General features: G+C 42.8%; 1 protein-coding gene across 1 annotated transcript in view; it reads left to right on the forward strand.

Moving 5' to 3' along the window:
* LOC116316773 (peripheral-type benzodiazepine receptor-associated protein 1) overlaps positions 1-24,915 on the forward strand; it is a 78,722-nt gene extending 53,807 nt beyond the window's left edge. Inside the window, exons 9-34 of the mRNA XM_039618220.1 lie at positions 1,062-1,145; positions 1,285-1,374; positions 1,504-1,626; positions 1,713-1,817; positions 2,055-2,105; positions 2,839-2,871; positions 4,770-4,950; positions 5,423-5,527; positions 5,936-6,141; positions 7,433-7,539; positions 7,628-7,737; positions 7,823-8,680; positions 9,724-9,875; positions 9,976-10,449; positions 11,446-11,835; positions 12,990-13,145; positions 14,789-14,888; positions 17,090-17,232; positions 17,852-18,020; positions 18,730-18,798; positions 19,441-19,488; positions 20,270-20,296; positions 20,396-20,517; positions 20,603-20,674; positions 20,846-20,950; positions 21,473-24,915. Of these exons, the coding sequence (XP_039474154.1) occupies positions 1,062-1,145; positions 1,285-1,374; positions 1,504-1,626; positions 1,713-1,817; positions 2,055-2,105; positions 2,839-2,871; positions 4,770-4,950; positions 5,423-5,527; positions 5,936-6,141; positions 7,433-7,539; positions 7,628-7,737; positions 7,823-8,680; positions 9,724-9,875; positions 9,976-10,449; positions 11,446-11,835; positions 12,990-13,145; positions 14,789-14,888; positions 17,090-17,232; positions 17,852-18,020; positions 18,730-18,798; positions 19,441-19,488; positions 20,270-20,296; positions 20,396-20,517; positions 20,603-20,674; positions 20,846-20,950; positions 21,473-21,787 (4,395 nt within the window). The 3' untranslated portion in view covers positions 21,788-24,915. The remainder of the gene's footprint in view (positions 1-1,061; positions 1,146-1,284; positions 1,375-1,503; positions 1,627-1,712; positions 1,818-2,054; positions 2,106-2,838; positions 2,872-4,769; positions 4,951-5,422; positions 5,528-5,935; positions 6,142-7,432; positions 7,540-7,627; positions 7,738-7,822; positions 8,681-9,723; positions 9,876-9,975; positions 10,450-11,445; positions 11,836-12,989; positions 13,146-14,788; positions 14,889-17,089; positions 17,233-17,851; positions 18,021-18,729; positions 18,799-19,440; positions 19,489-20,269; positions 20,297-20,395; positions 20,518-20,602; positions 20,675-20,845; positions 20,951-21,472) is intronic.
* Positions 24,916-27,265: the final 2,350 nt, after the last annotated feature.

The raw sequence follows: 27,265 nt of genomic DNA on the forward strand, positions 1-27,265 counted from the left end.
CTGTTTTTCAAAATAAAAGTCTTGTTTTCTTCATATTTATAATGCGTAGCATAGCTGTTCTAAATATTGTAATGGAAGTTACAAAGGAACAAAACCAGTTGCAAATCTGAATCAAAGAATACCTGCGGTAGTGTTCAATTCAATTCAATTCAATTTTATTTATATAGCGCCAAATCACAACAAAAGTCGCCTCAAGGCGCTTTGTATTGTACAGTAGTTAGCACAATAATAAATACAGAGAAAAACCCAACAATCATACGACCCCCTATGAGTAAGCACTTTGGCGACAGTGGGAAGGAAAAACTCCCTTTTAACAGGAAGAAACCTCCGACAGAACCAGGCTCAGGGAGGGGCGGCCATCTGCTGCGACCGGTTGGGGTGAAAGAAGAAAAACAGGATAAAGACATGCTGTGGAAGAGAGACAGAGATTAATAACAGATATGATTCGATGCAGAGAGGTCTATTAACACATAGTGAGAAAGGTGACAACCATGGAGACAAGACATTTAGTGTGACAATGAATGATCAGCTCAGTGAGAAATGTTTTTGTAATGTGACCATGTTGTATTTGAATTCCACACAGTACAATCAGATGTGGTAGTTTAGCTTCCCAGCTGTTATGTGACTGTTAGTCAGGCCTTCAATAAACCGCAACTGAAACACAATCAAGCAAATCAGAGCACAGATTGCAGTTTAATTATCTTTATTGTCTTGCTGTGTCCTCCCCGGTGAGAGTACAGTGTCTCTTCCAGTCAGCTGCTGGTGGTCTGCAATTAGCCTCTGTCCTGTAGCTCCCACATCACAATCACAGGGGTAATGCTCGATTAAGGTCCTGGAGCCACAGTGAAATAAGCTGATTTCTCCTATGCTGCTCCTGCATGTAAGCTGCATTTATAATAATTAAAGGATGCTAAGCTTTGTAATGCCTCATTGCTGTCCTGTCAGAGGTCACTATGGAAACTGCAATGTATGTACATTTTGAGAGTTTTAGTTTAAAGCCTGACTTGAGTTTCCAAATTAAAGATTAAGTGTAACTATCCTTGTTTTTTCTCTTGTTTCAGGAAAGTGAGCTGAGCAAGAAAAGAAAAGAATGTGAAAATCTTGAGCATGAAGTAAAGAAGCGACAGAAGAGATGTCTGGATTTGGTAAGGGCACCTTGTGCTCCATTGTTTCCTTCTGTCATACTCTCTTTAAAGCAGCTGCGGTGGACATAATGACAGCAGAGGGGTAGACGTGGATTTCCACATGTTTGTATGAGCCTGGTTTTGTGTTTTTCTGGAACAGGAGAGCCAGCTTGAGGATGAGCAAGGCAAAAATGAGCAACTAAAGGAGGAGGCAGATCTCCTCAGGAGGAAGGCACAGCTGCTCGACCAGGTCGGTGACGCTGCTCGAGATATATATGTTTTATTTTGTGTATAAAAATCATGTTTTTGGTCATCATCACTGACAGTTGTGATAGCCGATCTTAATGCTATGATGGGATAACCTGCTGCTATTTCCCAGACTCGGGCTGAGAATGAAGAGCTGAGGGAAGATCTCTCTGAAGTGACCGCTCAACGCAATTCAGTTCTCGAGGAGAACCAGAGACTCCGTGCCAAACTGGAGAACCTAGAGCAGGTCCTAAAGGTACTATCTGAGTCAGATGCTCGGTGCGCTATTGTCAGTTTTGCTCCTTAGTGTCCTTCCTGATAAACTCTTTTCCTTCTGAACAGCATATGCGAGAGGTCGCCGAGCGAAGGCAGCAGCTGGAATTGGAACATGAGCAAGCACTGGCTATTCTTAAGTTCAAACAGGATGAAATCAAAAGGTTACAGCGGGTAAGAAATACAGTCTTGAGTTTTGGGGGATTTTTTGGTTTCGTTCTTGCTAAAGTCACGCTCTGATAGCCTGTGGGTTACTTTCAGTGTAGTTAAAAAAACTGGGGCACTTTGTCCAGCAGGAGGCAACCTTTGGGCACCAATAAAGAATTTTGTCAGTGCTGTTTGCTATGCTGTGAAAGTGAATTTTATGATGAAAGTTTACGATGAATTGAATGTTTTTTTTTTAATCATCAGGCTCAGTTATTCGCCAAGAGGGAGCATGAAGGAGTGGTTCAGATGCTGGAGGTGAGTGTATGTGACACTATTATGTCTGCACGGGGAAGCACAAAAGCAAGTAAAACAACTGTGCCAGACCACGCTTTTGTACTGCCAGACTGCATAGCCCTGAGGTGCTTTCAAGCATTTAGGAGGACTTAGGATCAAATCCAAAGCTGGCAGTGTCCCACAAAAGAGTGAAGCATTAAAGAGTAACAAGAAAAAAGTGTCTCTATGTGACATACACTAATGTATTCCTTTGAGCTGAAATTCACTAAATAAAGTGTTTCTGTCTTTTAAAACAGACCAAAATTCTCACCAGGTTTTTAGTAGGTTAAAAGACATTTGATTGTGTCTAAAGAAGCCTGGGATTATAATTTACTGGGATCTTTATTCTTATCTAAACACCTGGCTGAGAAGCTGTGGCAGAAAGTACTTATATTTTTGTAGCGCTAGTAGGCCTGAAAACCGTTTGAACAGATGGCTCTTCTGCTGCTTTGTGACGTTTGTGCTTGCTCTCTGTGTCAGCGTAAGAATTCAAATTGAATCCAGATAGCAGATGACAGTTGAAATCCCCCTGCCTGTGATTGGCTGCTGATGCTGAACATTAAAAAAAAGAAACTAAAAAAGGGGGGGGGAGAAATCAAAAATGTCATCATCCACAGTTGATGACTTTACATTCCTGTTGTCTGTGTTCCTTATTTCTCACGGTTCATTTTGCTGCGAGAGTTTGTTACTTAAAACAGTGTGTATTTTATTTTAGGAGTTGACTCAGCTCGTGTTGCGGAGGGAGCTGGTAGAGTATAGTTGCTCCTGTTTTCAAAATGCCTCGTTTCCTTCCTCTTGGCTGTGTTTCTCTCACTTTCTGTCTGTATTTAAACCAAAGCATCACAGGAGAAAGTCTCTTTCCCTCCCAAAAGCCCGCGCTTTACTTGCCAACAAAACACCCAGCCTTACTCAGTCTGTTAAAAAACAGTTTTTGCTAGATTATGAGGACTGTGTGTGTGTGTGTGTCAGGTGTGGGCTGCTAAGGGCCGAGAGACATTCTAGTGATTCTGGCTTGTGAGCGGATTTCCTTGCTGACCTGGACTCTGACTGCTGTGTTTCTACTCTATTAATATTTAATTTAGTCTTTCCCAGTTTCAGTGCTTCACACACATGCATTTGCATCTTTTCTTTGTGCTTTGTGTCTTTTTTGCTAAGCAGAGTACACTGGACTGCATGCAGGTATTTTTTGAACCTCCTGTTCAAGAACTTTTTATCTTCTCCTCAACAGAACCTCCCCCCAGCCCTGGTCCTTAGAACCACCAAAACCCCAGTTGCTTTTATTTAGTTCCTTGAAATTGATGGAACTCTATTCAACATTAATTAGTGTAAAACAGCCCCTCAGAAATGCTGTTGCCTTTCTCTTTTATTTATTTATGTTTTTTTATGGTTACCGGTTTGCAGTTAAATCAGGTCATTCATATGGGGCTGGATAAGAGTGTATGTGTATGACACATTTATCACTCCCAGCTGCACAGACAGCGCTTACTACAATTATCGCATTGTTTGATCTTATTCCATGTACGCAAATAGTCTCATTGCCATTTCTGATAGTATTCATCTGAGGTTTTACAAATGATTTGCGTCAGTGTTTTAATACTCATTACCCCCTCAGCTCAGTGCAGCTAGATAAGAATTGACTACAGGCTTTGCGTAGGTGAGCACTAACAGGAAATGTTGTTCAGACACTTTCGTGTGAAGGCTTCTGTCAGATCAGCCTGCCAGGAAACTCCCACCGCAACCGGAAGTGAAATCAGCTACATTTAGAAACCCAGTAAGACAGAGACAAGTAGTGTTCTGCCAAATTACCCCGCTGTCATAAAAGTGATTGCAAGCCGAGTGTTAAATAGAAGCAACATGTAACACCTCATAAATATTTTACTCCAATTTCCCAGAAAACTACCCCCTCCCCCTTTGCCTGCCTCCCTTTTTCCTTCCCATATACCCTGCCAGTCTTTGTCATTTGTCTTTGCAGATTCTAACAAATTATGTAGGGACTCGTAACATTGTCTGTCTTGCAGAAACCCGTATTTGCGCATTGCATTGCGTTATTTCATGCATTCATTTGTGTTTGCCATATTTTGTTTTCATAAACGTAAGAAATCAGATGTATCAAAAGTGGCCCTAATCATAAAAAGCTTTTCCATAGTTTCTAAGGAAATTGATTTAATGGCATTGAAGGTTTCTGCAGGACACTGACGGTGATAGATTGCTCCACATGCCTGATTAAAAGGAGAAATCCACCTTACCGCTCACATCCCTACATTCACACACTGTATACCTAACTTAGGCAAAGCTCATTCGCTCGTAGACATTAGGTTTAAGTGTGTCCAGAAGAAACCTAAAGTATGGTAACACATCACACACTTCCATCTGAAATGGTCTGATTAACAAATTGAGGACTTCACATCTAATAGTCTCCAAAAGTTGAATCTGTTCATCTGGACGTAGCGTTTTGTGGGAGAAAACGCTACGTCTCCCACAAAACGCTACGTCCAGATGAACAGATTCAACTTTTGGAGATTTACTTTCCTGGATGATTGAGAATGCATCAAGACACATCTAATAGGGTTGAAAGGTGGATTTTCTCACACACAAGTCGCCCTGGCACTGTTTGTGCGCATTATATTGGTTCTGCCTTCTGTGTAGTCGAAGGTACGAGAGCTGGAGGAGAAATGTCGAAGCCAGAGCGAACAGTTTGGCCTGCTGTCCCAAGAGTTGGAGAAGTTTCGAATGCAGGCCTCAAAGGTGGACCTGGCCAGCTCTAGCCTCCTCAACAACCCCACCCTGTCGGTTCTGACCAACGGGGTGGGCCTGACTACAGAGCGAGGTAAGTGGTTGCTTCACTTCACTTGCTTAATGACCAAAAGGAAAGTCAAACAATCTGACTTACTATGTCTTGTTTCAAGATAATTTGTCAAATCATTGTTTAACAATAATTTTGCTTTCATGTTATAGAATTGTAGTTGGTGTAGTTGACACAGAGGATGGCTTGGTAGGGAGCACTGAGCCACTTATAGAAAAGAGTTCTTTAAAATTATCCATATATATAATGATCAGGAATGCATCCTTCCAGATTTTAATTTCGAGATATTTTATCATTGACTTCTGAATAGTAAGGACACAATACACAATGCCCAGTCCTTCTTCTCAATGTGACGTTCTCTCTCTTTCCACCTTTGTGTGTTATAATGTAACCTCAATCCCAGCAGCAACAAATACATATATAGTGCAAATCTAGACCAACTCTTTCCTACTGTGTGTATCCAGCCCTTTTCTCTTACAATGTTCATGTGTTTTAGACTGTACTGGTGGCTCATGGGATATGGTGACTCTAGGTGAAATAGCCTTTTGGAGTCTCGAGGGAGGTGACACTGTCTCCTGCCCTGAGGGCAATGACCCACTTGGTACGCCCCCCGTCTCTGTTACTCATAATATGTGTTGGACAGTGTTACAAAAGCACCGCATGCGTTGACCTGTCATCTTACCTGCACCGTTAACAGTCCAGCACCGTAACAGAGCTGATCTGTTACTCTCACCATTGCATGAGAGAGTCAGTGTGTGGAGCATGGAGCCAGTTAAGTCAGTTAACAGTGCTCGTGTGAAACATGTTGCCTTTATAGTGTGACCACTGACAGATGGAGACAGAACTTTTTTTCCTTCGTCTTTTTAATCAGCCATGTTCAGCCCTTGAGCCCCCTGCATGTCAACCAGTGACTTCACACGCTAGCTGCTCGTGGATTCAACCAGGTTATGCAGTGAGAGGGCTGATGTATGTCCACTAGATTATCCTCTGCCTCTCTCTCTCTTGCTAGATGTGGCCACTGCACTACGCATGGGGGCTACCCCTCACGCTGCAGGGCTATCCAGGGTGGAGCGATCGCCTGTCACCAAGCATCGAGAGCTGCCCACCATCAGCGTCAGCAAGTCAGGCTCTTCCTCTAGCAAGTCAGAGACCACACACCTCACACCCAAGTCTGACACCCATGTCAGTCCGCACAAATCAAGCCCAACTCACGAGGTACCAGCAGCGAAGACGATGTGTAGTAATCACCTTTTTCTCAAATCAGAGAAAATGCTTTCATGCGTTTTGTGTTTTTTTGTTTATTTTATACATGGTCCATATATTAATGGTAATATGATATAAATATGTGAAATTTCAACAAAGTCTTACATAAATTATAATTTATAGTTATACAGTAAAGTTGTTTTAAAGCTGACACCATTAACTAATGTGGCTGCTACATTTGAAAGCCTCCATCTGTATCTAGTGAGTTAGGCTAACGGTTGATAGGTTAGTTTGAAGCACTTCATCTCTTCATCCTGATATTCTCCTTCTTTGTTTTGACACATGAAAGCAGATCGAGATTACCACATTTAATGGATTAAAAAGCTCTCCTTGAACTTGTAGTCATCTCACGTTAGTACACACTGTAACAGAAGAGCCCAGAGCTTCTTCTGCTGAAAAAACAGTGGAAAAAGTATTTTGGTTTTGCTCCAAAAAATTTAGTATGTTTGTCTTGCCGGTGTGTGGTCCTGCATGGCATGCAGCTTGGTGGTCTTTTTATCCAGTCACTTGACTGCATACAATCAATAGAGCTCAGATTTAGTGAGATAATCCACTCTGTGGATTATAAAGGGTATACAGTAGTAGTAGTTTTTTGTGATTATCCTTAAAAAGTGCTGTTATTTCATGCAGGTAGACATTTATACTGGGTATTAACTAGCTCTGTAGTAGTTCTGTTCCTGTTTGTATTCAATAAAAAGGCCAAAAAGTCACTCGCAAACAAAATGATTTCCTTTGCAGTCATTTCCAAACAGGCATGGCTTTATCTTGTGGCCTTTTAAGATAATATGTGTCATGAAATGTGCTCTCCTTTTGGCAAGAAAATAAAGGAGATCTTGATACAGAAGAAAGAGTTCATGCTGGCTAAAATAGGTTAAGAATTTCCACTAAAGAAATTCACTTGTTTAGGTCAGCTGCAACAATAAATGGAGTAAATTAAGCAGTAGAAACAGCTTCTAAAACACCTCTCTGTAATAAACTTTGAAAGATATCTGACCTATAGGGAAAGACTTGTTCCAGGGCCATTGCGTTAGCTTGCAGGAGATTTTGATTTGTGTACGTAGCAAATTGTGGCACTTACAGTACAGTGCTTGTTCATCCTAGTTACCTTTTATTGCAACTGCAGTTCTATAGATTTGCTGTATTACTAAAGACTAAAAACCATTTAACTTTGCTCTTACTTTACTTTTACCCTGTTCTTTTTAGATATGTCAGTTGACTGTCTCTCTGTTCATGCTGTTCTCAGGTGGACACAGCCAGTGAAGTAGAGGAGTTGGACATAGACATAGCCCCAGCACCTTACCCAGCCAGCAGAGGAGCAGCAAAGCTTCAGGTGTTTATTGCAAGATACAGGTAAGTAATTAACTAACAACGGGGTTGTTCTGGTGAACATGAAAGTATGTGATGGAAACGATTTCATGGAAAATTTTATCTCCACCAGCTATAATCCTTATGATGGTCCCAATGACAACCCTGAGGTGGAGCTACCACTCACTGCTGGAGAATACATCTATGTATATGGAGACATGGATGATGATGGCTTCTATGAAGGTATGGGATCATGTCATTTTTTTGTAAATCTACAAATCTTCACTTTCCGGTCTGTAGGACAGTGTTTTATGGTGGCTCCTTTCAGGTGAACTGATGGATGGACGGAGAGGGCTGGTCCCCTCTAACTTTGTGGAACGTGTTTCAGACGACGATGTCATGAGCACTCATCACCCAGAGATGGTGGACATGTCCCATAACTCGCTGATAGACAGCAGCCTGCACAGTGCCAGCCACCAGCATCGTCTCCACGTGGGTGTCAGCGCCTCTGCTGCCTCTGGCCCTGCCTCAGCCCCCTCAGATTCAGCATCAGCCTTGGCTGTCCCAGCCCCCCTCACCAACGGCCTGGACTTGGACTTGGAAGAGGTGGGAGTGGACATTGTGCCTTACCCACGTAAGCTCACCCTCATCAAGCAGCTTGCCAAGAGTATCATCATCGGCTGGGACCCTCCGTTGGTGCCAGCTGGGTGGGGCAATGTGTGGAGCTATAATGTGTATGTGGACCAGGAGCTGCGGCTCAATGTGCCCTTCGGTGCCCAGACCAAAGCGGTGCTGGAGCGGCTAGACATAAACCTCAAGGCCTATCGTGTGTCGGTGCAAAGCCTGACAGAGAAGGGTCTCTCGGACCAGCTCCGCTGCAGCATGCTGGTCGGTCGGGACGTTTCCGTGGCGCCCACGCAACTGCGCGTGGAGAGGATCACCGCTACCAATGCCAACCTGACCTGGCTGCCCAGCAACAGTAACTATGTGCACATTGTGTCCTTGAATGACGAGGAGTGTGAGCTGGTGAAGGCTGGCTGTTACTCGCTGTGCCTCAATAACCTATTGCCCAGCCTGCAGTACACCGTCAAAGTGGAGGCACGGCCGCACCGCACGCCATGGGAGTTACCCGTGGAGCGACGTGAACACAGAAGCGCAACGATCACCTTCACCACACTGATGGCAGGTCAGGACTTACTTTTATCTTTCTGACAGCTTGTCACGATTTCCGGTATCACACATGGTTAAAGCATTTAAGCTGGACGTGTGTAAATGCAACACATGTAAGGTTCGTTCAGACTCAAAGATGGGGGGTTTTGCAGATTAATTCTATACCTCTATAAACTGAGGCAAGTCATTGCATATATATCCAGTTAGATGATTATTTAATCTGAACTTGTATAATCAACTCAAGACCTTTCAAATCATTTTATTTGTGTGTTTTCCTGAATCTTTGCACAATCTTACCACAGCTTTGGCTAGATAATTTATCAAGCCAGCTTCCTTAAGACTTTTAAGTCTAATCATATATACATGTCGCTTTGCTCTTGGCAACGTGTCCCCATCAAATATGATTGGTGAGAGAGTTACATCATTAATGCTTGTAGGGAACACCTCCCATGACTGTACTGCTGGTACAGGCAACCCAAATGAAGATGAAAATGAAGACTGTAGCAAAATAAATACAGTGTGAAAATGCAGCGTGAAGCAATACATCATCTTTATATCAGTATTTCTACTGATTTCTACATTATGTAAACAGTGAGGGGAAGAGAGGTTTCAAAGATCCTGTGGATTTATTTACTCTTGTAAATAAGTAAGCTTACAGTAGTATGTTAGTATAGTCACTGTTCATGCTTTGTGTTTTTAATTATGGACTCATATGAAGTTGGTACCATTTTGCCAGGCAACAGTATTTAAGATTTCAGAAATGAACTATGTTATATAATGTATGATCATCAGTGTGATATATATTTGAGTTGCATCTCTCTAAATGATCCTTCAAATTTGCTTAAGTTCCATGCCCTCAGTCTGGGATTTCAGGTATATGGTTTTCTAGTGGCCATTAGAGTGGTAGATGGCAACTTTCTTGCTAGAAACATGTCCCCATAGTAAAGATTATTGATCCTCCAAAGCTTTGTATTTTCAGTATGAGTCATTTACTCAGTCCTATGTTCAGCTTTTGACATGCTTCTCTTTATTTTGCTGTGATGCTTTAAATCTCTGCAGGCCCCCCCGATGCTCCTCTGGATGTTCAGCTGGAGCATGGTCCATCTCCTGGAATTGCTCTCATCAGCTGGCTACCAGTCACTATAGATGCTGCAGGGACCTCCAACGGAGTCCGTGTAACCGGATACACTATATATGCTGACAAAAAGAAGGCAAGAACTTCATGTCTGTTTTAAACTTAAATTGTAATCTTGATTTTAAGCCAGTATTCAGATATTTAACCAAAGTCTGATTATCGTTCTTCTATCCAAGGTGCTTGAGGTGTCTTCCCCAACAGCTGGTAGTGCCCTCCTGGGTCCCTCTCAGATCCACTCCCTGCTGGCAGCTTACGAGCTCACCGTCCGAACCACATCCGCCCATGGGGAGTCCTGTGACTCTCTGCCAGTTAATGTGCCCTCAAAGCTGGCTGCCATCATGACAGGCCCGGCTGTCACTGCCCCAGTTGTGCCACCTCTGCCCTGTACTCCACTAGGTCCCAGTAACCTGCCCCCTTCACCATCCTATGAAAACTCTGCTGCCAAAGTGTCCACGCTGCCCAGTTCTTTGCCATCAGAGATACATATCACTGGCCTCACAGTAGAGGCTGCTGCCAACTCGCCTTCTGCCCTCCGCTCAGAAGAACTCTCGTCTTCCTCATACGTGAAGGCCTGGGCCAACCCTTCATCTGCTGCTGCCTTGGCTGTTAGCGAGGCCACATTATCTGTAGCCTCCACCGTTACCCCAGTGGTGAGCCATACTCTTCCATCCTCCTATATATGAGAGCCCCTTGAAGGTGATAGTTATAGATGCGCAGTTTTTCAATTTCCTGTAAACAGTCATTGTTGTTTTAAGCTCCTAACACCCGAACTCTTTCATGGCATGCATTTTTAATTTCTCTTTGCTATTTGGCCTGATTGGGACCTGATGAATGTAAAAACAAAGAATTACGTGATATTTTTTTTATCAGATTTTTGTTTCTGAGAAAAATGATATCCATACATGAGGACGTTCGCTTTAAATTTTGATAGAACAGTGGCAGTATAATGTCCTCGTTAGTGGATATCAGGCCCTCATAGAGCAAATTTTAGTATTTTGGTCTAGACAACCCAAAATGTGATGTCCTAATGGGAGGTCCTAGGAGGTTAAGCAGATTTTTCACAGCACTTTTTGTACATCTTTTTAAAAAATTATCCTAGCTGTCCATTTCTTTGAATCTGAGTATGCTATTTTTAACTATACTATATATATATATTACTGTACAGTATTCTTTTCTTCTTATGTTCTAAATTTGCCCTGCACACTCTGCACATTTCTTGTTTTTTATTTTAACTTTTGTGTGAATCCTCATGCTCCATCTGCCTCTGGACTGTGCTGCTGGAACACATGAATTTCCCCACTGAGGGACAATAAAAAATATTTCTGTTCTTTTATATGGAGCCAAAATAAAGGCTAAAACTGAATTACATGTATGTACATAGCATCATTATTTAAACTGAAGCCATGTGTAATATGAGCATCAACCATTGCAGCAGTATTTATATCATTCAAAATAAGGAAAAGCATAATAGGTGCCCGAAGGCAACTATAGCACTTTACCTTCACTACATGAGTTCACAATTTGTCTGTAACCACTAATAGATAATCCAGCATATTGTTAATGGTTGCAGTTTGCCAAAGTGTAAATAATACGCTAGATTGAGGCAGCCTAAACACCTTTGTCTGACTATTTTTTTCCATTTCCAGGTTAATGTGACCTCCCCAGCCACCTTAGCACCTCAGCCATCTCCAGTAGCGTCACCAGCACCTGCTCAGGCTCCATCAGTGGCAGCAGCAGCACCAGTGTTGGAGCAGCACAGAGACACTGACAGCCCTGGAACTATACGTCCATTCCCATCTATCACAGAGTTCATCGAGGACCTCGGTGCCAAGCTTGGGACCCCTGAGCGTATCCCTACCCCACCCAAAGCCCCGATTACAGATCTCCTTAACCCTCAGGACACTAACCTCATCCGTCCCCCCAGCACTTCTCCTCTGGAGTCAGAGGTAGAGGAGGAGCATGAAAATACCCGCTTGGTGTCCATCGAGGAGTTCCTGACACAGGACCAAGAGCCAGTGTACTGCAGCAGGCAACAGGTCAGCTTTGATTTTACTGGGTTATTACTGTTTACTACAAAACTAAATGTAACATGTACTGTAAGTGTCTGTTTATTAAATCTGATTATAGTTTAGGTATTCAGAGGTGCACCTAACTTCAGTGTAGATTATATGTCATACTTGGTGAAATCAGATTTAAAGGAAGAAGGCATTTAAAGGATATGCCTCTGCCATTGCAACCCTACATTACCCACAGACACACTCAACAGTCAACATCTTGGCCTGAGATTCTGCTGTATTACTCAAGTTACAATCTAGGATTGAGCCTTTATCCTTAAGAAGATATAACTCGTAGGCTACAGATATTTTTTATACTCCGAAAGTGTGGAGACTGAAGAAGTTACTTGGATGAGTGGCGAAACGTTTCTCCCACTGAAAACGCTTTGTGCAAATGAACAGAATCAACTTTTTGGGATTTCCTTATCTGGATGATTGAGCATGCATCAAGACTCGCAATTTGTAGTTTTCATAACCAACCAATAGAAAGTGTTTCATATATGCAGACTTTTAAAATAAACAGGAAGTGTGCCTGGAGGTAACGGAGTTAAAGGTGCTAAGATATTTGTTGTGAGTGACCAGAATATACAAGATTGGATATAAGTCTATCAGAGGGAGGTGGGATTGTTGTGGAGACGAGGCTGAGTTAGTTTGGACATGTGCAGAGGAGGGATAGTGGACATATTGGACAAAAGATGTTAAAGATGGAGCTGCCAGGTAGGGGGAAATGAGGAAGACCAAGATGATGTTCATGGATGTGGCTAAAGAGGACACGAAGAGGGTGGCTGGTGTGACAGAAGAGGATAGTAGGTTTAGGGTGAGATGGAGGCAGGTGATCTGTTGTGGTGACCCCTAAAGGGAGTTGCAGAAAGTAGAAGAACAACATCAACTCTCAACATGTCAAGTTTTTTGTTTTACTCACTTATTAAGAAGCCCTAAATAATTAAAAGTTAATAAATTGGCTGCAAAATTTAAGACCACATTGAAGATATTGATTGATGTGTTGATGCATGGAGCCAAGGCCATATAAATACCTTCCATGCTCTAGTCTTGTATATGCAATCGTTTGTGCCGTTTCAAGCTGTGATGCATAGATATTATTATTTCATTCTGTGCATGATGTAATGTTTCCTCAGAGTTATGTCAGAGGGATTGTTGAACCTCCCAGTGACTACCATGCAGACAACAGCCGCTCAGATCTGTCAGACATCCTGGAGGAAGAGGAAGAGGACCTTTACTCTGACCACCTCTGTGAAGTACAGGCAAGGGGATGCACAGTTGGAGCTAACAGGGTAAAGAAATTATTTTGTACTATGACCGCAGTTATACACATGCTTGTTTGCAGAGATACTTTCCAAGTTCTGCTTTTTAAATGAAACATGCTTTTTTTAATTTGTCTTCCAGAGTTTAGTTCTCATTTTGAGGCCTTGTTTTTTCTGTTGGACCCATGATTGTGTCTGATTGTGATTCTTGTTTTTTTCCTTCCTCTTTCATTTCTCTTCCTTCTTCATGGTGGCGTTCTCATCCGTTTTGTCTGCACTTGCTTTATTTTCACTGAACATTATAATGTTCCATCCCACCTTCACTGAACCAATCTTGTATGAATAAAACTGTGGCCCTTGCAGTTGTGCAAGTTGGAGGCTCCAGACAGTGATGAGGAAGTTCTTGAAAAGATCCTTAAGTTGCCTCCTCATGTCTACCCCAACAAGCAGCTGTTCAGCATCCCCGAGATGACAGAGGAGGAGGACAGCAGTCAAGAAGAGCATTTAAGCCACCGCAGCCAGCATCAGCCACAGCCCACCCACCTTCACTCCAGAAACCCAGAACACCTCCATCCTGCCCCTCCACATCACCCTAACCCACACCCACTAATCCCTCCTCACCATCACCACCTCAACCAGGAACCCAGATCCCTAATTAAAGAGCCTTTACCTAAACACGGGGCCTTGCAGGTCAAGCCTAAGACACAGCACAGAGTGCACTATGCAGAAACGGTGGACACCATCAGTTATCCGGAAGCAGAAGACACAAGTTTATATGAGGGTCCTGCCAACAGGCGGGTCTCTGCCCGCTGTCCTCCCTGGCCAACCCACAATAGCAAAGACAAAACACTGCTTCGAGGGCTTGGGGACCGCCTTAGGAGGGAGGCCATGCTCAGGAGTCAGATGGCCGTTGCCGCTGCGGCCAACCCCGGCGATGGCCATACCCCACCAAGACCCTACCCAGTCAGCAAAACAGTACAAACTATGAGGTCACCCATTGGTCCTGGGGTGGAGATTGATGTTGAGTACGGTACAGATGACAATGAGGAGCCTGTGGAATATACTCCTGGGGAGGTGGTGGTGCAGCAGATGAGCTCTGAATGGTGGGTAGAGGGGGCCCAAATGGAGCACAGCAGACCTCCTCAGCGCCGAAGGCCAAAGGCTGATCTGCTGGTAAATGTTGGTCCGCTGGTGTGCCGTCCCAGACCCATCCTCTCCTCTGTAGTTGTGCTAATCAGCCCTTGAGCTCATAACCCTCCCACTCAATAGACTTTGCCAATACATGGCTACACACAATACATTGCTACCGAGTGGATTCAGCTAATGTTCCCCCTCTACGTGACTGCACTCATTCCTGCTGCTTTCCTATTCTCCTGCACATTGAAACCCCTTCTCTGTGTTTTAAACTAGTCCAGACTCCCTTGTCCTGCATTAGTTTACAGTCAGTGTGCTTTGGTGCATGGGTGTGCGTCTGCTAATACTGCTGCAGTGCAAGAAAATAATATGCTTATGTTGAAAGCATGCATGTAGAATACCCTGGAGTGTGTTATATATTAGATGTGACTCTGATCTCTGCTCCAATAAGAAACGGTTTAATAATTTTCCTCTCCTCCCATGTAGTGCTTAAACATCATACTTCATATTTCTTTTCTCTTTTTTTGTTTCTTGAGCAGGAGGTCAGCCAGATCCCTTCAGCTGAAGCAGGTCCATCATGGAGAGGCCAAGCAGAGCTTTCCTGTAAACCAGCATGCTTGCAGGCTAGGAATCTCAAAGGTCAGAGGCCTTTTCCCCTTTCGTGTTTGTGCTTCCCCTCTTTCTCATTGCTTTCTTTTTTCTTAACCGAAAACAGTGGGTGTGAGACGGTGCTGACACACCTGTGGTTTCTGTTGGCAAACCTCCCCCTCTCTCACATGGAGGTAGTCAGATTAGCACCTTGTGTAGGAAGGGGTGGGGTGGGGGTTTAGGGAGAAGGAGGTGCCGTAGCTGCAGTGGAGTGAAGTGAGAGAGAGAGAGAGAGAGAGAGGCCGCTAAGCTGAGAACCGGCTTAACCTAAAGTGGCTTGTCATGACAGGAGGAAGTGACAGACATTAAAATAGTAACCTCGATTAGCCAGCAGAGAAATGGCCCTCAGTTTGGACATACACACCCCTCTGCTTTTCTCTTCCTTCCTCCAGATCTCGTCTCACTTGCTTCTCATTGTTGATTCAACAAGTTGCCCTTTGAATTAGCAAACCTGGCTGTTCTGATAAATACACAGTTGACTGCACACATATATGCGCAAGTGTACACGTGCACAGATAAGAGGAAGGGCTCAGGGAGAAGTTCTGTTCTATCTACTAGAAAATCAGTGAGGATGTGAAAGTGTGCGAGTCGTCTGCCCGTGACTCTTGCCACAGATGGGCTGATTCTCTCTAATGAGATAGAGAACGCACCTCTTGAGTGCAGCTTAAAGCCTCGCTACAGCTCTTCAAATTTGTCTCTTGCTGTCACACAGGCTTCAGTGGCAGTGCTTTTAATCACACTGCTGGAATCTGTTGTGCAATAGTGCGTATCTGTTGCCTGCTTTGCGTAGTCTGTGTCATGCACTGTATTAAAAGCACCTCTAAAATTATACTAGGACTGTTTTTTGCATGTTAGGTTTGGTCTGCGAGTAAAGGTGTTGAAAGTTAAACTAGAGAGTTGGTCAGACACAGTTGGAGTTTGTGAGCTTGTGCACATTTGTCAAATGGCTCACACAGCTTAGGATCAGTGGTTTAGCTTGATTACCTCTTTTAAGGACATGCCAGTGCTAGGCGAACGCTGCTCATGGCAGCGCAGTTGGTGGGCAGTGGGGGAGGTGCAAGCTTGCAGTTCTATTTGCAGAATTCACTGCAAGCTAAGCACGGCTGCTCTGCAAACTCTGTCGTGTTGAAATAGCCAATATTATAGTAGTAAGAGAGAATTGCATCTTAATACCTATAAAATAAATTGCATGGAATTAAAGGGAAATACTTCCACAAAGTAACTAATTCAGAATAAGAGTTATGTACACTGTTGGTATCATTTAATGATACAAGGGTGCGGTTGACTCCCTTGTCCCGTGGAGCGAGCTGAATCATCTGCAGCTCAATGTGACAAAGACCAAAGAATTGATTGTGGACTTTAGAAAGAGCAGGAAACCTGTGACCCCGTTTCAATCCAGGGGGTCGATGTGGACATTGTGGAGGACTATAAATGCCTTGTAGTACACATAGATAATAAACTGGACTGGGTTAAAAACACCACTGCACTCTACAGGAAGGTCCAGAGTCATCTCTATTTTCTGAGCCGGCTGAAGTTTTTCAACATCTGTTTTTATGAGTCTGTTGTGGCCAGTGCCATCTAGAGAGCTTTAGCATGTCGGGGGAGCAGGTTGAGGATCGCAGATGCCAACAGACTGATTGGCCATAATGTTGTGGGGATGGAGCTGGACTCCCTTAAGGTGCCCTTAATACTGGGCAATATCTCTCAACCACTCCAGAATGTGCTGGCCAGTCATAGGAGTACGTTCAGTGAGAGACTGAGATTACCCAAATACAACACTGAATGACACAGGAAATTGTTTGTGCCTGTGCATATCTCCCTGTACAACTCCTCCATCTAATGTACACTACACAGTGCAATAGTTACACCCTTTGCACATACTCTACAGTAAAAGTTTTACAGAATATATTTAATCTTTAATATTCTGGATATTTATAACTGAGCTATTTGTATATATTAGAGCTATTTTTTATATGTGTAGTTATGTAATACATTGTATTATTTTATTTAGTTCAGTCTGTTACTGTTGTTATTGTCTTGGAGCAACTGTAACCGCATAATTTCCTTATGGATTAATAAAGTATTCTGATTCTAATATCAGTCCTGTGTGAAATGCTTGTTGCAAATTCTGATCATTTGTGTGTGTGTGTGTGTGTGCGTGTGCGTGTGCGTGCGCGTGCGCGTGCGTGCAGGTGGTGTGGAATCACCAAAGACGAAAGGAGACAGTGACATACGCATCTTTGTGGCCCTCTTTTCATATGACCCTGCCAGTATGTCACCCAATCCTGACGCTGCTGAGGAGGAGCTTCCCTTCAGTGAAGGACAAATCATCAAAGTATGTCCACACACTGCTCAAGCCCTGATGGCTCAGCATGTTCTGATTTCACAGCATTCCTGTTTCAGACATGCAGCTCAATCTGCATGTTTGTATAGTTGCCAGGGTTGCTGTGGGTTATTCACAAGTCTTAAAGCCTTCTTTGTTATCATCCCCATTTATGTAGTTTAGGTTCTGGTTACATGAGCTAACACGCTAGGGAGCATTAACCAAAAAACTGCTGGCCTGCTTATCTTGCAACAGAGTGACAGAAATCTGCATACTGAAATAGTGAAAACCACAGATTAAAGTAATTATCACGCTGCTGAATGTTTCATAACAAAGAAGTGATTATAGCTTGAATGAGGCCTAAATGTAATTCATCCTTTTGACGTTGTTTGGTTTTTATCTTTATTTGCAAAGATTTAAAAATGTATTTTAAAGGGGCTGATTTTGATTTTGGTTGTGCAAATTGTAGCTCAGAGGATAATGCAGCTTGCACATTAGAGGGACGTTTAATGCACGCAGGAGTCTCTTTATAATTCATTCTGGAGTATTAATGTAATGCTGACCTGTATAAAATCTATATGCCATCAGTTAAAACAAATCATTTTAGTTGATACATTTCCTCCTCCTTCAGGTTTATGGAGATAAAGATGCAGACGGGTTCTATCGAGGAGAGTCAGGTGGTCGTCTGGGCTATGTGCCTTGTAACATGGTGTCTGAGATCCAAGTGGAGGATGAGGAGACCCGGCAGCAGCTGCTGCAGCAGGGCTTCTTGTCCACAGCAGCTTCCATGGAGAAGATAGGTATGTGACCGTGTCAGTCAAAGATTTACCCCCAACACAGCAGTATTAGTTCTGTTGTTTTACCATTTAAAGGTGATTTGGTTGTCTGTTACTGATGATGTAAATGCTAATATTTTACTCATTATATCATCCCTGTTCATGTTTGAGTGGGAAGTGAAAATGGCAGCACAATTGTTGCAGGATCTCAATGTTTTGAAATTTGACTTTAAAATATCCTTCATTTTCAATCCTTCTGTTGATGTCTTCATTTTTTGGAGAAAATCTGAAAGTTGGTTTTAAGTTGATTTAAAATTGGCCCAAAATATTGAATATGTTCTTATGTTCTTTCTGCTAATAAGGTAATAGTAACCATCGCAGGAGTCTAAAAATGAAATGGGAGGCAAAGTCTCTGTGGCGGTAGCAAGCCACCAAACAGAATCAAGCTAACACTTTGCTTCTGTTTCCTGCTTTGTACCCAGAGCTGTGCTGTTGCAGATGGTTTAACCTTTTCACTTCCACTTGTTGTCACTGCTGTGTCAGCTGCTCACTGGCTCTCATGTGTTAAATAGCTCTCCACTGGCTTTTCATTGTCTATTTTATGTGGTCTGCTGCTCTCAAAAATTACATCTGTTTTTTTTTATTATTATTATTATTATTATTATTATTATTATTATTATTATTATTATTATTATTATTATTATTTGGTTTTCCTTTCTAAAACTCCATTAAGGCACTCGCACACACGCACAGCTTCCACGTCGCCCCGTTCCACCGCCGAAACCGAGACGATCCAAGAAAGGTGTGTCTCGCTGCAGATTGCGGCCTCCTGCCTCTCTCCTTTCTCCTCCCTTCTGGTTTGCTTCTTTTTCTGTCTCTTTCACTTTAGATTTTGCTCTTTCAGTTTGCTGCCTGTCATTCAGCAACTGGGGCATGGGGGATTTTTAAACCAGCTACTGAAGTAATTAATTCAGACAGCTTCCCAGAATTGTGGGCAAATACTTCCATTATGAATGGAGTATCTGTCGAGTAGTTTCATACTTTATAATTAAAGCCAAGTATTTAAAGGCTGTTTATGCTAACATCTCTCCACAGGTTAAGTGTGCAACAGCTTCTCAAAAGTTCAAAGACACATACATGAGTCCTGTCATTGGCTATGCATGTAATACACAGATACAGCAGCAGGATGTTGACATGTGTTGCTAATTCATTAAGAACGTCAAAGAAGGTTTTTGTCTCCTGCTCCTGTGTCACAGTTGAATTACATGGTCACCTACAGATCACTTTGTTGAAACATCCATTCCCTCTGCACATTCCCCTCTCCCCTTCCTCTCTGACTTTGCGTGCTGCCTGTGTGATGACCTGCAGGATTATTTTCAGACAGTGCCTTGTGTCATTCTGTGACTCTTTCTGTACTCTTTTCCCCTCACCCCGTCTCTTCCAGTCAAGTCTGCAGACTTCTGCGAGGAGAGTGTAAACTCCTCCAGTCGAGGTTTGTAGTTAGCTCGTCTGCCCGCCTCTGTTTGCACCTGCATGATCAGGTGACTGTATCAGTGTGCCCTGGAGGACAGCATGCATTTACCTGCTGCTGCTGCAGCTGGAGTTATTTTCTGTTATTTTCTATTTTCTTTTTGTTTTGTTTTTTTAATGGTTGTAAACATGAGAACTGTATTTAGAGTTGCTGATAATGTCGCCTTCATTCATCCTTTTTAGGGTCTGTTTGACTCTTGGCCTTTAAAACCATTAAAAGTAAGGAACACTAACAATAAATTCATCTTCTTTGAGTTGAAAATGCATCAAATGCAGGGGAAATCATCTGTTTGCAAGGGGCAGCCAATCAGAAGAGGGAGGGTGAAAGGAGTTAAAAGCAGCTTGTTTCAGCCAGTGGTTGAACTGAGAGGCTCCACTGATTCCCAGTGTGAGAGCAACTGTGGATCATACAAAGATTAAATATCACATAATAGTTACTCGTTAACGGCTTATCATTAACCCTTAGTTATAAAGGTCAAACAGTCCCTTCTGTCCCTTCTTTTCATTTCACAGCTTCATTACAGTGGCATCATTAAGTCATCTAATAACATCCATTTGTCTCCATTTTTGCTAACAGTGTTGCAGAGTAATTTACTTTCCCCGCCTCAGGATAAATATTTGCTCTGACTGATATTTAATGGGGCAGTACAGTTAAGGCTGCCATCACCTTTGTCATGAATTACAAATGCTAACTCTCTCTGCTAATCTTCTGTTCTTGTTGTTCTGATGTGACTTTCCCTCAGCTGAGCATGATGCTGAGCGAGTCGAATGTACGTACACGATCAGCTTATTGGAAATGCCCATTTTCAGGACTCTGGACTAAAAAAAAAGTGTTTGTCCACCCACCCCCTTTTCTCATTGGCTGACAGATCCCAGCCAGGTAGATCCCTCAGCCACCGCAGCTGTGGGGAAGCCAGCCCCAGGAGCCCGCAGAATGGTCGCCATCTTTGATTATGACCCACGAGAGAGCTCCCCCAACACTGACATAGAGGTTAGGACTCCAGATGCTTTCTTTTTGCTTTATGGGGCTGAACTGTTTGCTGATTACCCGCTCTGTTTGTTACGCCCCTGTTCAGGCCGAGCTGACCTTCAGTGCTGGAGATATCATACATGTATTTGGTGACATGGATGAAGATGGCTTCTTCTACGTAAGTCTGAAGATGACCAGGAGATTCGACATGACTGCAATATTATGTGGCTCTTAAAACGTTTAACTTTACTTTGCTTAAACCTTTACTTTACTGGCTGTAGCTGTACCACTTATAAAATACCTTTGTAGTAGAGAGTGCATTTCATCAAATTACCACCTTCTCTTTCAGGGTGACTTAAATGGCCACAGAGGCCTCGTCCCCTCCAACTTCCTGCAGGCCTTCCCAGATGATGCTCCTGTGCAGCCTGCACCTGAACCCAGGAAAGAATCACAGGTAGCTTTGAAACTGTGGGCAATGCCCTGACCTACATGGTTACAAGTCACTGACATCCCAAATTTCTGTGTTTCTTTGTTTTTTCATCACTCACAAGTATGTCTAATTTCTGGTTGCTGAGTTTGTTGTTTCTTTAAAACTGTTTTGTTTCATTAATTCTGCTCTGTCACATTTCTTTCATCTCACTGTTTCCTGCATGGCCTTTTCCAGAAGCAAAAACGTTCTGTACACTTTGAGACTTGATCGTAAGTGTTTCTAGGCAATCAGCGCTCTCACCATCTGTTTACTTCCTCTTTAAAACCTTCTCAACCCGTAGCTGTACACTGCTTCTGTGATCCTCCCCCTAAATGTGAACCACAGGATGAGTTGAAATCTTTCTTCCTCTGTGTCTCCCTGTTACTGGTTCCTTTATCAAATAGTAATTCTAATAGAAGAAATGATGAGCCCATGTAGTATAAACAAACTTAAACAGTGTTTTGCTTTGCTGCTTTTTAAACTCTTGATTTCCTTTTTTTTCCCTAGGATGCTTGGACGTCTTCCACAGAGCCACAGGAATCTGGGCCATCAACACTAGAAGAATCTTTGCCCCCTCAGACTGAACCTGCTTGCCCCGCCATGACAGAGCACACAAATCTACAACCCCAACTGGCACCCACTGCAAGCCCCACGTCAGACCTGGACCCTGCTCTGGGCCCGGCTGTAGTGAAGGCCTCAGACCCCCGTCCCGTGGACAGCCCTCCACAGGCCGAATCTTTTGTGCAAGGAAAGAAGAAAAAAGGTTTTTTCTCCAGAGGCAAGAAGCTGTTCAAAAAGCTGGGATCCAACAAGAAAGAATGACAAACTTTGGACATCTGACACACAACACTTGTGTCACATTAAAAGCACTTTTTCTGTAACTGTAATTCTCAGTTGGTAGTCGGTGCGGTTAGCAGCTATCAGATCTAATAATTGATGCTTTAACTGTCAGTAGTTCTACATTTGCCTTAGAGCACTGCTAGACCAGCTGTTGAATATAGAATACCCTAAAACACCCAGCGGCATCACAAGAGCATGTATAGATGCATGTTGAAGTGAGCAAGTACTTCCTAATAATCTGAGCATTTGCAAAATTTCAACTCATTGGAGGCTTTAAAGCAGTTTGCAATCTCCCCTAGGACTGACTTTATTTAGAACAGTCAATACGGAACAGAGCAGACGTCATCCCAACTCAGAGACGGCTAATGAAGTGTTAGCTTTAACGTTCATGTACTGGTGCCACTTTATTTATTATTTGAAACAAACAGAAAGAGGCAGCACGCCATCTCTTCGTCTGTGTCATTATTAAGAATGCTATCCTGAATGGATGCTTCTCTCGCGTGATACTTCTCTTTAAGAGTATTTATACATTACTTTGTACAGAACGTGATATTTATTTGTATCGGGCTCCTGCCCTAACTGTGGTCACACCGCATGAAGTGGCATCGGGGCATAAAATTAGAGGTTTAGAGCTGTCGGAGACAGCAAGGATCCACTTTGGTATGTGTAGTTTAGGGCTAAGACATCGTGGCGTTTGTGGTTAACAGTCCTGACTGTTTGTTGGCGTTCAATGTAAAGAATGTGAAGAGTTCTCCTTCTTTGGCACGTGTGTGTGTGTGTGTGTGTGTGTAGATGAAGCCACACAGTTGCTGGTGAGACTGAAAACAGTTGCCTTTCTCAGACATTAATACAGGAACTCTTGATGGCTGTGTCAACAGTCATAACTGGCCTAACTGTTACTTGTTTGCCGTCTGTGTGTGAGTGTTAGTGTGCAGAAATGAGCAGTAGCCCACAGAGCTGCAACTGAATGAAGTATTTGTTGATTAATCGATTAATCATTTAGTTTAAAACCGGGGGGATGCCCATTAGATCCCTGCAGCTCAGTGCAACTCCAAAAGAAGAGAAGAAGAGTCAGTGATTATGTTTGAGAAGCTAAACTAGAATAAACTCATGTGTGACCCCTTTCAACCCACATCCTGCTCTGTGTCTGTGGGACTAACCTGTATATGAGGAGGCAGGTGTTTGAAAAATAATTAGATTTTGAAATTATTTCCCTGTATTTGGGGGTTGAGCCATCACGCCATGCGTCGTGGCTCAACTGGGTTTTGACACAAACAGCTTCAACATCTCTGTGTGAAAACGTCATGATTAATCAACAATTGCTTTACTGTTGCTGCTCTGCTTAATCTGTAGTCCCAAATGAAAACTGAAAATATTGTAGGTGGTCATAGATACTGAGCAGTGTTAGCCTGTGGGGTGCGGTGATGTTTGAATGTGGCACACAGAGCAGCACTTTCTTAGAACAGCGTTTAAAATGAGCAGTTTTCAGTCATTGCTGTGGTGGCTAGCGGCACTACTGTACTGTGATAGACTCTGCAATAAGTTGTTGATGTGTGTTTAGTTTTGCTGCCTCGTGTAAATGCAGTCACATTACTGTAGTCAATTTGAATGGTGTTACGTGATCCCTCTCCAGCCCACACAGCGTTTTTCTGTTCGCACATTTGCATCACAATACTCTCAAAGTTTCTTCAAAAAGTAGAGCTTGAGCAATGGCGGCTCTTGTGTTTGACTGAAGGAGAACAAACACAGAGCCGTGTTGCACGTGTCTTTGAGCTTCACTCGGCTCATTTTGATGCGAACATGTGGAGCAGAGCTTCAGTGTTCAGTCTGTTAGTCATTTAACGCACATGCAGTAATTCATTTACTCTGTCTGGTTAGATCGTGTGTGTGTGTGTGTGTGTGTGTGTGTGTGTGTGTGTGTGTGTGTGTGTGTGTGTGAGAGAGAGAGAGAGAGAGAGAGACACAGGGCTGTTAGGTAACTTCTCAGGTTTTCACACCTTTCCTTTTCCATGCTGAGCCACCTGTGTGGTTGTTGAAAAAGTAACAGGAGATGCCAAAATGTTCGGTGCTTTCCCTGGTTTACTAGCACTGGCTTGAAGGCCCATGTGGCAGGTGGATTAAAGGCTCAAGCTGGAGGCACGTTATTTATTTTCTTTTTCTTTTCTTTAATGTGATGAATGTTTGAATTTTGTCAGTGTTAAAATAAAGGGAACATGATGATGCCAAGAATTTAAAAAAAAAAAAAAAAAAAAAAAAAAAAGACAGGGGCTGGATTGACACTTTAGATGTGAAGTAGCCGGGACTGAGGCAAGAGCGAGGCTGTACTGTTTGATTTCTTCATGTTTTTCTTTTCTTTTTCTTTTTTAAGAATCAAAACAAGGGCAGATGCTTAACAGTTGCCGAAATGTACAACAACCATTTGTACTCGTGTTGGATTTGACGGCCTTTAATGCACAATTATTTCTCTACCTGCTGTGTAGTAACATAGGCATCCCCCTCCCCCCCATATGTTGTAGGATCCCTGTAGGCAGTATTTTAGCTCAGCTGATCATATTTAGCCTTACACGAAGACCTTGTTTAGTCTTAATCTGTTGTTTACAGGATGTTTATTGACTGCATGCATACTAATGTTACACCGATGTTTGGCCTTATTTATGTTGCTGTCACATTCTCCGTCTTCACTGGCTCCCTTGTGAATTGTAGATGGTGGATGCAGCGGGAGATGGAGCTGTAGGAGCTGTCTGTATATACTGAACAGTGTTGGGACTATTTTCATACAGTGCAGATTTTTTTTTTTTTTTTAATCTTTCCTGAGCTGCATTCATTCATTCATTCATTTATTTGTTTGAAACCAGTGTAAGATTTACCTTTTTATATTACATATATAAATATATATATAAATGTTTTTATTACCCTTTTTTGGAAGGTCGTGTGTAAATATTTTCTGTTAATATTGTTTTTCAGATTTTTTTTTTTCTTATGCATGCCCAGGCAGTGTTGATGGAGGAACGGTGTATAAAGATGTTAGAACTAAAAGGATTAAAATTGTGACGGTTTCTTTCAATATGGATCTTTTTACAGCAATAAATTATGTATATTTTCACAGAAAACACCTGTGTGTGTCATGTGTGGTAATTTGAAAAAGAAGCTGAAACACAAGGTCCCGATTTTTGAATGTTTATCTTTATTTCATATCAGCAGATCATACATTGCACATGTGGTAGGTGAAACAGATGAGATCTAAAGCAAAAAAAGAGTTGCAAGCTTTGCTCTGCGCCGCACGCTGCCCATGTGAACCGACTGCTGCAACACTCTGGGCAGAGCGTGGCCGTGCGAGACAAAGCAGCTTCCTCTTTTGCAACTTCCTGCGTGGGGTGCCATGTCAGGCCTCTGCTCTCCCTGAAGCCAACAGTACACTCATCCATAAAGTAGGAAACACTACACTGTGGCGAGGAGTTTAGTAGTGCTTTCTACTTTATGGATGACTGCACTGTACATCCACCGCTCCTCTTCCGTCTTCTGTCTTCTCCCACTTCTCTGTTCTTTGTGCACCTGCTCTGGCAGCTGCGCGCGCACACACACACACACACACACACACACACACACACACACACACAAACTAACACACACCAGCCACCCCTCCCTTCCCCTCCCCCGCCCCTTGCCAGATAGACCGACCTGAAACCTCTGTGCTCAACAGCTCAGCAGCCCTTGCTCATGCTCAACCAGAAAAAGCACACTTCCTGATTCCTCTTGAAACACTTGCGTGCCTTCTGTTTCCACGCAATTGTTTCAAATTCATCAGATGTCTGGTTACATTTCTAAAGAACATAAAAGAAACTAAAACAATGTAAAAAAAAAAAAAAAACCCTGTCAGGCAAAAATTAGTTGTTCTTTTTGTTTTGTTTTTGGAGCGAACTGCCAGAGGAAGCGCTATCTTGAGGAAGCCATTTTAGCAGCCATGAGTAAGCTTTTCTGTCTGAGCAGCTCTCTTCAATCAGGAGGCGTTTAAAATAAGTCCACCAATAACACACGACAGGTCTGATCACACTGAAATAGGACTGGACAGAAAGATCCAAAAGACACGTTTAAGAATTTCTATCATAGTCTCAAAGAAAAACTTTGCAAAACCTTTAAGTTTTAAACATGAATGTTTCCTCAGTAATCTAAACCAGAAGTCAAATCAAAGAAGTACAGAATGAACAAAATAAAAACTGTAAAAGTTGGTTTGCTTTCCACATCTGACACACAAAAGTCATTTACAAAAAAAAGATTTCAAACACAAACAATTCAAACCTTTCTAGCATTAATCTAAGCATGTCGACCATTAACACTTTACCTCAACCTTTCCTTTTTTTTTTTTGTTTTCTGTCTCTCTGTTCTAAGCGCCGATTGTCCTGTGGCCCCACAGGTGTCTTCTGCCTGTCCGAGGAGTGGATGATGAAGAACAAGAAGAAGTCGTCTCCTTTTGAACCCTCCACAGTCACGTGATGTAACCACAGGAAGAGGTTTAACAGTCACAGGCGCTCTCTTTCTCTTCTTCCGTCTTAACTCTGCCTACTGCAGACGCCTTTTTTTAAAAAGCCGACAGCAGTTGGACAATGAGCCCACCGTGACATGAGCAACACACACTACAACGTCCCTGGTTGCTTTTAACAAATATGTTTCTATTAATCCACATCGAGCTGGGAAACAAGGCCAAATTAAACCATAACGAGGTTATAATGTCTGCAGTGTCAACTTTTACTGGTTCAGCTCACATTCACATTCATGTATCACAGTGATGGTTCACTTCCACGGCTTGTGTATGTCATTCTACTTGTTGCACAGTGTGGCAGTTAAGATTTCTCCATAAATGAGATCTATGAGCAGCCAGAGGTGCAGTAAGGTTTGGTGGAGCATTTCCTGTGAGAAGATGGTGTCGGTGATAATCTTAACTAGAGCGGAGAGCTGCCGTAGTTCTTACTGTTAGTCAGTTCAACACTGCAGCCATCGTTGCTTGCATTCTTCTGCACACATCTTACGAAATGTAAAGTGAAATAGGAAGGTGACAAAATCCACAGTCTTTACTTTAGAATGTATTTTTACACGAGGGGAGCATGCTGGGTTTTTGGGTTCTGATGTCAGCAACCATATGAGCATGGAAGTGCTGCTTTAAGGCAAACTTGTTGAAATATTTAAAAAAAAAAAAAAAAGACGTCAGCTGCGACTGCCTTTAAAAAAAAAAAAAAAGGCACACTGAGTGACATTTTCATCAGTGTGCTTACGTTCCGTTGGGTTTTTAAAAGTGAAAGGCTACAAGTTTCAATTCCCCCTGAATGTAAATGTCCAACTGTAACTGTTTGGTTTCTCATAATTCAAACCCTGAAGGGCATCTGGGTGAGTCCCCCCCCGGCAGGGCTGATTGATTACTTTTACTAAGAGAGCCCTGAAGTGTGACAGCTACGGCACATCGCTGCC

The sequence above is a fragment of the Oreochromis aureus genome, linkage group 10 (assembly GCF_013358895.1).
Source record: "Oreochromis aureus strain Israel breed Guangdong linkage group 10, ZZ_aureus, whole genome shotgun sequence".
Classification (NCBI taxonomy): Eukaryota; Metazoa; Chordata; class Actinopteri; order Cichliformes; family Cichlidae; genus Oreochromis; species Oreochromis aureus.